The 8,547-nt window shown below is 39.9% G+C and overlaps 1 protein-coding gene and 4 non-coding genes across 5 annotated transcripts; all 5 read right to left on the bottom strand.

The window, feature by feature from the left end:
* Positions 1-3,643: 3,643 nt before the first annotated feature.
* TRNAD-GUC (transfer RNA aspartic acid (anticodon GUC)) lies at positions 3,644-3,715 on the bottom strand. Its single transcript has one exon. It is a non-coding gene; the product is annotated as a tRNA-Asp (tRNA).
* An 87-nt stretch (positions 3,716-3,802) lies between these two features.
* Positions 3,803-3,874, bottom strand: TRNAD-GUC (transfer RNA aspartic acid (anticodon GUC)). Its single transcript has one exon. It is a non-coding gene; the product is annotated as a tRNA-Asp (tRNA).
* Positions 3,875-3,961: 87 nt separating this feature from the next.
* TRNAD-GUC (transfer RNA aspartic acid (anticodon GUC)) lies at positions 3,962-4,033 on the bottom strand. The gene has a single exon. It is a non-coding gene; the product is annotated as a tRNA-Asp (tRNA).
* An 88-nt stretch (positions 4,034-4,121) lies between these two features.
* Positions 4,122-4,193, bottom strand: TRNAD-GUC (transfer RNA aspartic acid (anticodon GUC)). The gene has a single exon. It is a non-coding gene; the product is annotated as a tRNA-Asp (tRNA).
* A 175-nt stretch (positions 4,194-4,368) lies between these two features.
* On the bottom strand, positions 4,369-6,549 carry GAUT10 (galacturonosyltransferase 10). Its single transcript, XM_089616223.1, has 2 exons — positions 6,088-6,549; positions 4,369-5,972 (listed from the first exon to the last, which is right to left on the bottom strand). The coding sequence occupies exons 1-2, from the start codon at positions 6,235-6,237 to the stop codon at positions 4,527-4,529; spliced, it is 1,596 nt and encodes a 531-aa protein (XP_089472349.1). The 5' UTR covers positions 6,238-6,549; the 3' UTR covers positions 4,369-4,526.
* Between the last annotated feature and the right edge of the window lie 1,998 nt (positions 6,550-8,547).

Below are 8,547 nucleotides of genomic sequence, written 5' to 3'. Positions count from 1 at the left end.
CGAGCCGAGCCGGACCGGACCGGGCCAGCTCGGGCTCGGGCTCGGATTTCGGGTTTCGGGTTTCGAGTTTTAGGTTTCGGGATGTCTCGGTCTTGGGCTTTGGCTTTGGCCTTTAGGCTTTGGGCTTTAGGCCTAATTCCTATCTTTTTATTACAAATTTCACTTCTGAAAGTTTTAATTCCTCAAATAACTCGCGTATTATGTTGGAAATTAAACTTGTAACCGTGCATTAAGGCTTGGACGGTTTGTAACCGTGCATTTAGGCTGAGCGTTTTGTAACCGTTCATTAAGGCTAAGCGTTTTGTAACCTTTCCTTTATCACGTGTTATGGAGCAATTAATGTACCGGTTTGACTGTTGTGCCTATAAAAGACTAAGTTTTCTCTCATTTCAAACACACCGAAAACCACAATCTTCCACTGCTCCCAAGCTTCCTTCTCCCCCATAAATATTTTTCTTTCGTTTGTCTTGGTGATAGTGGTGTCTTTGTGTGTCTTGTTCGTCGTTGTATCTTGGGAGGTTGTCGCCCAAGTAATCCTGCACCTGAGGAGGACGATAAAAGTTTCAAGAAAACCGTCCAACGGGCCTCAACTCGTTCCTTGCCGACTTCTTCTTTCTCGTTACTATTTCCAATTTTTGTTGTACATTTTATTTCGTTGCTTCTGTCTTTATTTTCATGTCAATATTATTTATAATATTGCTAACAAACTCTTGTCCAATAGAAATTGATATATACACTACAAAATCCACACATCTCTTCCTATCGGAACTTTTATATATTTATTTTCATTTATAATATATCTATTTCACTTTACAATTTTGATATTTTTAATTCATTTTAAGCATCAATACTTTTTTATTTATCTTAGTTCCAATTTTGACAAATCAAATAATCGATTTTATATTTTTGACAATGAGGATTAATAATACGGGTATATATATATCCGGCCGTTATGATGAGTTATCACAAAAACATCTATTATTGATATTGAATACTTTTTAAAATTCCAATTCTTCCAACAACAAAAAATTCAAAAGGTTATAAGCTGGTTTATTGTCCCTTGTTTTGGCCGAGAACCAATTTGGGTAATGCCACATTTCAAGCTCCATTCCTCAATCTGATCACACATGAAACATAAACAAATTTACAAAAATAGCAAATCTTGAATTGAATTCGTACTTGGACAAACTTACCTCTGAAAATGACAGAGGCCATAAAAGTTCAACGCACTCCTGTAGAAGTAACTTCTCTTGGGAAACTACCTTTGCCAATTTTGACAATAGCTCAACATTTTCTTCAGCCTATTTAAAAAATATTAACAAATACACCCTTGGCTTTTAGTACATACATACCCAAGGAGAATTAAAAAAGAAATCGAATTATAAAATAAACCTTAGATGAAAATATCTTTAGCATCGGTTCTAACGAAGACGCGAGATCTAAAGCTTGTCCGATGGTGATACAACAGGATCGAGTCTCAACCTATATGGGGGAAAAAAAAAAAAAAGCAACACAATATATATAATTATCATAAATTTTACCAAGGGTTTATTTATTATTTATGGCCTTATTACCTTTGCACTTTCTACTAGGGGCACCCTGCAAGCTACAGAATGTAAGGACCCTATAGCCATTGTAAGTGTTGATGAGTACTGGTTTTCCATATCATCCCATATTTGCAATAAATTACACTGAAAAAAAAAAAGATCACATGAATATTTAAATCTTAATTTAACTCTGATTTGGTTTGACCATAAATTACTTGAGATTGAAGGAGCGAGTTGAGCTTCATCTTAAGCCTTTCCCTTTGAAGCTGTATCCTCTTCTCAACCACGGAATGTCGTAGCTTTTCAAACCCATTCCAAACACGTACCAAATTGCGCTGCAACATATATTATATATTGAAAACTCACACTTCAGCATATACATAGTAATATTTAGGCCCTTTTAGTCCTATTAACTAATGCAACACGAAGTTATTAAAAAAATAAAAACCCTAATGCAACACGAAGTACCTGTGCGTGCTTAGCTATTTTAACGTTGACCATTTCAGCCCTAGCATTCACAAAACGCCATTGGACCAACCTATTGTGCAGTAAACGAAAATCGTGAACGGTCTCTGAAACCGAATTCGATTTCTTGCTTTTCAAGTAACCAAACCCTTCGTTGACTAACTTCTCTTCACTGACCGAAGCCGCTGACGTGGACCTGGACGTACTAATACATTTCGCCGCCGATCTCCCTGGCGACGACGCCCACTGAGTTCTCCCGCTCTCGCTACCACCGGAAAAACTCATAGAGCGAGCTCTCCGAAAAGTCGCAGGAGATTCGTTCCCTCCGATCGGTGGCCTCGGAGCCCTCTCTGCCATATACCTCGACGCGACTTCAACGCCGCGTTTTCTGGCCTCCGCGAGCCCATCTGAAGCTCGGCGATCGCTTTTCCGCCGGAGAGTGGAGTTTTCCCTGGCAACGAAGACCGGTCTTCGGTTCTCTTTCGCAGTTCTCTCGAGTCTTGGTTTCAAGTGGTCGCTGAAAGTAGGAGACGATGACGGAGAAGAATAAGGCCAGAGGGTTTGGAGAGAGACCGAGATCGGTCCTTCTTCGGATCGGTTCTTATTGTTTGGTTTTCGATGGATCGGAGATATCGGAGAGTGGTGGAGGCGAGAAGTGACTTCTCGCTCTCGGGACTTGCTTCTTTGGAGCTTATTCGAAGATCGTACCTCCAAAACCGTCTCTGCTTGAGTGCTTTCTTTCTTCATTGCGTTATCTGGTTCTGCAACGGGAATGAGTCATGAGTCTTTTCAGTTTGTTGAGAAAGTCATGGAAGGTTTTGAAAACTTGTTATATTCTTTTCAAATTATTAAAAAGAATTAAGATTCATTAATTATAGCATTTTCATATATATTACAAAAACATGAATTTCTTATTTAAATTCAATATATATATATAGAGAGAGAGAGAGAGAGAACTTAAAGCATATGTAATGTCAGACGCATAAACATATTACTAGAATTTTAAAAATATGAAGAAAAAAAAACGAATTTTACCCTAATAATGAATTTATCAACTGGTCTTTATTTTTTAAACAAAATTAAAAAGTTATTGGTAAATATGTCTAAGTTTCTTAGGTGATTTATAAGTAGATTATTAATATTTTTGCGGAAAATATTAAAAAACTCTAAAATCAAACAATATTTGTGAAATTTTCCGAACAATTTTGTTGGGAAGCACTCAAAGGCTCGTCGAGTGGAGAGGTTTGGACCATTTCAGCGGCATGGTGTGGGCTTCTTCGGTGAGTGTTTGCCATGTGTCCTCTTTATATGTGTGTATGTGTATCTTCTCATTTCTCTCCGATCTTATCGGAAACTAAATAAAAAATAAGGATAGATTTATTTTGTACGAAAGATTTTTTATTTTATTTTTTTACATAGAATACTGAACGAGTTACGATGTTATTTTTACGGACTACTGATGAAGATAGTTGAACTCAATTGATTAATTTAATTGTATCTCAATTACAAGCAAGTGTTATTCTGCTCAAGTATGAGTTACGCAGACATTTCCTTGCAAATCTGTAACTGAAAAAAGCCATGTACAACATACACAGAGCAATACAGATGAAAATAATAAGAGAAAAACACTACGCCGTTGCCGGGGATCGAACCCGGGTCACCCGCGTGACAGGCGGGAATACTTACCACTATACTACAACGACAACGTTGTTTTGCAACAGTGACAGAAATTATTTAAAAACGTTAGCATATTGAAAAATAACTAGCGCAGACGAAAATAATTAAAAGTACGCCGTTGCCGGGGATCGAACCCGGGTCACCCGCGTGACAGGCGGGAATACTTACCACTATACTACAACGACAACGTTGTTTTGCAACAGTGACAGAAATTATTTAAAAACGTTAGCATATTGAAAAATAACTAGCGCAGACGAAAATAATTAAAAGTACACCGTTGCCGGGGATCGAACCCGGGTCACCCGCGTGACAGGCGGGAATACTTACCACTATACTACAACGACAACGTTGTTTTGCAACAGTGACAGAAATTATTTAAAAACGTTAGCATATTGAAAAATAACTAGGCGCAGACGAAAATAATTGAAAGTACGCCGTTGCCGGGGATCGAACCCGGGTCACCCGCGTGACAGGCGGGAATACTTACCACTATACTACAACGACTTGTTTGCTGTGACATTCGTCTAAGCCAACAAACTTACCAAATAGGTCTTATGATTTGTCTGAAGTTAAGCACAATAATATTCTATATTGTGAATTGCCATTTATGATCATGATAAACCAAAAAATGTAGCCAATAGAAGGGAATTATCTGATAATAATAAGTTGTGCAAAACGGTTAAAGTTTATCAAGCTAATCCAAATACAGCTTCTGTTTTAGGAGCAAAAGTGAACCACCAAACAATTTTGTTTGGTCTCGTAGAGTTGAAATGAATTACACCAATTGTTATTTTTCTTAATCACACTACACAAGGCTAGAAAAACACGGAACTCTGTTCAATGGAAGTTACAGGTCTGCAAGAGAGGGTGAGAATAGTCAACGTACTTCTCCCAGAGCGGCTTATACTTTTCGATCCCGATCTTGAGCCAGGGCTTGGAGTTGCCGTTGAAGTGCAAAACGGCTCCTTTTTCGATGACCTGGCGGTCGACGTTGGTGTAGCCGAGGCCCAAGACATGCCAGGAGGGCTGGAGGGGCTCGGTCAGGCCGTAGAAAGTCAAGAGGCCCGGCGGGAGAGTCCCGAGCTTCCAGAGAGTTCGGTCAACGTTCTTCTCCTGCCAGTAGTGGTATATTCCGGTGACGTTCCTCTTCCTCCACTCCACGAGATCGAAGACGTTCATCCCAAACGCCCACCCACACGCGTCGGGGTCGAAGTGGGACCGGATGAGAGGGTGCGTGTAGTTCAAGTACTTGTGGTAGCGGTGGAACGTCTCCGTGCAAGTCTCCACCGCCCCGTTCACCTTCCCGTTCAGCTCCACCGAGAACAGCCCCGACAGGTCTCTCTGGACCACCACGTCGTCGTCCAAGAACACCACCTTCTTCAGCGCCGGGAACACCTCCGGAATGTAGAATCGCAGGTGGTTCAGCATCGACAAATACTTCGGGTTTCGAAACTTGATCGGAGTCCGAGCGTCCACGTTGTTGCTTCCCGAGAAGTAGTAGCTCTGGGTCTCCGAGTCTTGAAGCTGCTTCAGGACCGGGACGTACGAGGCGTTCAGCCACGTGAAGTCCTCGAACTTTCGGACGTCGACGGTGACTCCGCGGAAATCGTTCATGGCGAACCAGGCCTTCATGGCGGAGTAGTTGATCTCGTCGGTGACGAGGTGGAACACGACTCTCTCGGGGGCTTTCGAGCTCAGAGCGGTCGAGTTGACCACCACCGAGGTTGCGAGGATGTTGTCGGAGAAGACGCAGAAGTGGTTGAGAGCGTTGTCCCTGAGTTTGTTTGTCTCGGCGAGCTTTCTGTGGTTCAGGCTCGGGTCTCTGAACCACTCGGTGGTCAGTCGGACTCCGAGGCAGAACATGCTCTTCGGGACCTCCTCGGCGGCGATCTGACCGTACTTGGAGCTCTTCTCGGAGACGGAGCTCATTTGCTCTTCCAGGGCTTGGATGTTGGCTTTGAGCTTCATGATCGTCGTAGCGCTGTCGTAGTGGAATTGCTGGGCCTGGTAGAGGAGGATCGCCATGTCGCGTATCGCGGTCTCCGATTCTCTGACTGTCAGAGGAGCTCTTCTAATGGCGGCGCTGGATAGGAGGACCTGGGAGTTCCGAATCTGGGCGCTGAGTTCCCACGCGAATTGGAGGTTTCTGCTCTCTTTCGCGATCACCACAAAAGCTTTCGCCAAAGAGACTTGGTCGGTGAGTTGCCGAGTCACCGAGTTAGGGTTCAACATCTCTTCCGTTATGTTCAAGCCTTCGATTATCCTGTCCTGTCTGTAAGATCTCTGAACAACCCCCAAAAATACAAAAAGAAATTAAGTCGCTGCAATAAAGATGGATCGAAATGTTTGCGCAACAAAATCCAATCATCGTTCAATGGGAAATTAAGGGGGGTGTTACCCTAGAAATGGAGGGTCTGGATTGAATCTGAGAGCCTTTGGTCCAAATGTAGACGAAAAGAAGAAACGCAACGGCGCAGAGAGACCCCCAAATGATGCTCGAGAATCGCCTCCTCGGTGGCCTCCGAAAATCCTGAGCTCGTCTTCTCATTTTCTCCAAAGCCAATCCCCCCAAAAAGAATAGAAAAAAAAACTCCGATCCGAATCGGATGTACCTCAGATCTGGAGTGGAGACCGAAGGTGGCTGCTTTGCTTCAAACAGTTGCTGTGTTTGTACGTATGGCCTCAAAGAAGGAGAGTGTGTGTGTGAGAGAGAAAAAGTTGGGGTTTAGAGGGTTTGGGGTTTCGAGGGACGGGAGGAGAAAACGAGCTGTACTGGTGATGATGCACTGATGTGGGTTTTGACTGAAGCCGATGGTCTTGCCATTGCGGGTCCCACAAGCCAGTTCCTTCTTCTTCTCTCTTATGACCTCGTGTTTAATCAAAATGCGATATTTATTCATTGTATTTCTAGAAATATCAGATATATCCTTCAGTTTAATATAAATGACATATACCTCCCTTAAAAAAATGTTATATTACAAATATCACCCTTTTCGTTTATTTTTTACAAAAAAAATAATTTGAACTCCCCAAAATATCCTTAATAGAATAAATATTTACTCACTATTTTATTAAAAAAAAAAAATCAAAATCTCTTTTTATAAAAAAAATCCTTAACTTTTTATAAAGAAATTTTTTTAATTTAATTTTTTTGTATAGAATAAAAAATAAAAAATTATTTCATTAAGGGTATTTTGGGGAGTTCAAATATTTTTTTGTAAAAAATAAACGAAAAATGGTGATATTTGTAATATAACATTTTTTAAGGGATGTATATGTTATTTATATTAAACTGAATGGATATGTCTGATATTTCTAAAAATAGAGGGGATAAATCTCGCATTTCGATTAAACACGAGGGATACTCGTGATATTTTCCCTAAATTGTTCTCTCATCCTTCGAAACTGAAATTTCGATTAATCATATTATTTTGATTTATTTTTTTTAATCGAAAATACTATATTAAAATTAACTGAAATTTCAATTGAAATTAACTGGTTAATTTTAACAGATTAAATTTGAAGTTAACTTAAGTTAATCAAAATAAAGAATAATTTTTAAATATTTAAAAGCTTTTATTAAGAAAAGTAATACTTCATCTACCGAGTTTTTCTTTTTAATGTCACAACTAAAACCACAATTTTTGTCAATGAGTTTATCACAGTCACTGAGAATTTAATTTTTTTTTTATTCTAAACTTTTTCTTCTTTTATTTCTTTTGTATAATAGTATAAGGTATTAGGTATGCATGTCTTTAACTTTTACGTCAATTGTGTACATTTAGTGTGTATATGCATGTGCAACAACAATTTAACAAGACCACAACGAAGTAAAAACGGTAATATTACAGTTCAACACATCAAACAATCAATTTTTTTTTTTACGACACCACACATACACACATCTATAAATACACACATATCCATTATACACAATTTCAAATATCATCAGTTATTTTCTATCTCTTTTACACAATACTAAATATGTCTTACCATTCCGATTCCGAAACTCAACCACCCGATGGCTATGATGTTGATAATTTTTACGCCAATGCTCCTATTTTCCAAGACCCTTTACAATTCATGAACACCGTTGACGATATCAATACCACTATGCAAAATTATCCTCACCTAGCCAATACCCAAGACCAACAAGCATTGGCACAAGGCTATTCCAACGTAGTCGTTCTCGAAGGGCAAGGGCACAATTGTTTCCACCAATCTCCATTCCGGTATCACAATCCACCCTGACGTCGGAATCACAACATTCTCTTCGACAACAACCGCCTCAACAACAACTTCTATAACAACCCACATGTCACGACCCGGGAGCGACAGCTCGCCCACGAACCGCGACCGATCAACTCAAATCTATACATAACTCATAATATAAACACATTAATTAAGCATAATATCTCATAAGATTATATAATAAAATAGTTTGCGAAAATCCGGGGAAATTTTTCGCTTTTATAACTTAGAGTCTGATAGCGACTCCTATACAAATATGTTCCGGAACGTTTTATCAAAAGATACTAACCCCGATTAAGAAACCCCATAGCCCATAGGTCAAGGCAATACGCGCTCGGTCTCGGTCTTCAATCTCGTTTCCCGCTTACATGCTTTTCCCTTATCTACATTACCAAGGGTCATAAAACTATGAGTCGATTGACTCAGTAAGTGGGAGTCTATCTATAAAGTAAAACGACTAATGTCATGTGACGTGCAAACAAATACACAAGCATGCAGAATGATTGCTAGATATAACTAGAACATATCATTAGAGTATGACTGACGCGTGATATCACACTCTATCTACTCACTTGTCGTTTTGCAAGATCGTACATCCTCTTCTGCT

Source organism: Urtica dioica, chromosome 1, assembly GCF_054948205.1.
Source record: "Urtica dioica subsp. dioica isolate 48M chromosome 1, U.dioica_male_clone48M_v1_H2, whole genome shotgun sequence".
NCBI lineage: Eukaryota > Viridiplantae > Streptophyta > Magnoliopsida > Rosales > Urticaceae > Urtica > Urtica dioica.
The sequence above is the reverse complement of the archived record's forward strand: the minus strand, read 5'-3'. Positions and strand labels throughout refer to the sequence as shown.

What these genes read in the sequence shown, in the direction of transcription:
- GAUT10 (XM_089616223.1), bottom strand. Translation starts at nt 6,237, where the DNA reads ATGAGAAGACGAGCTCAGGATTTTCGGAGGCCACCGAGGAGGCGATTC. An exon ending in CCAGACCCTCCATTTCTAGG is followed by an intron (nt 5,973 to 6,087) that starts GTAACACCCCCC and finishes GGGGTTGTTCAG; the next exon opens with AGATCTTACAGACAGGACAG.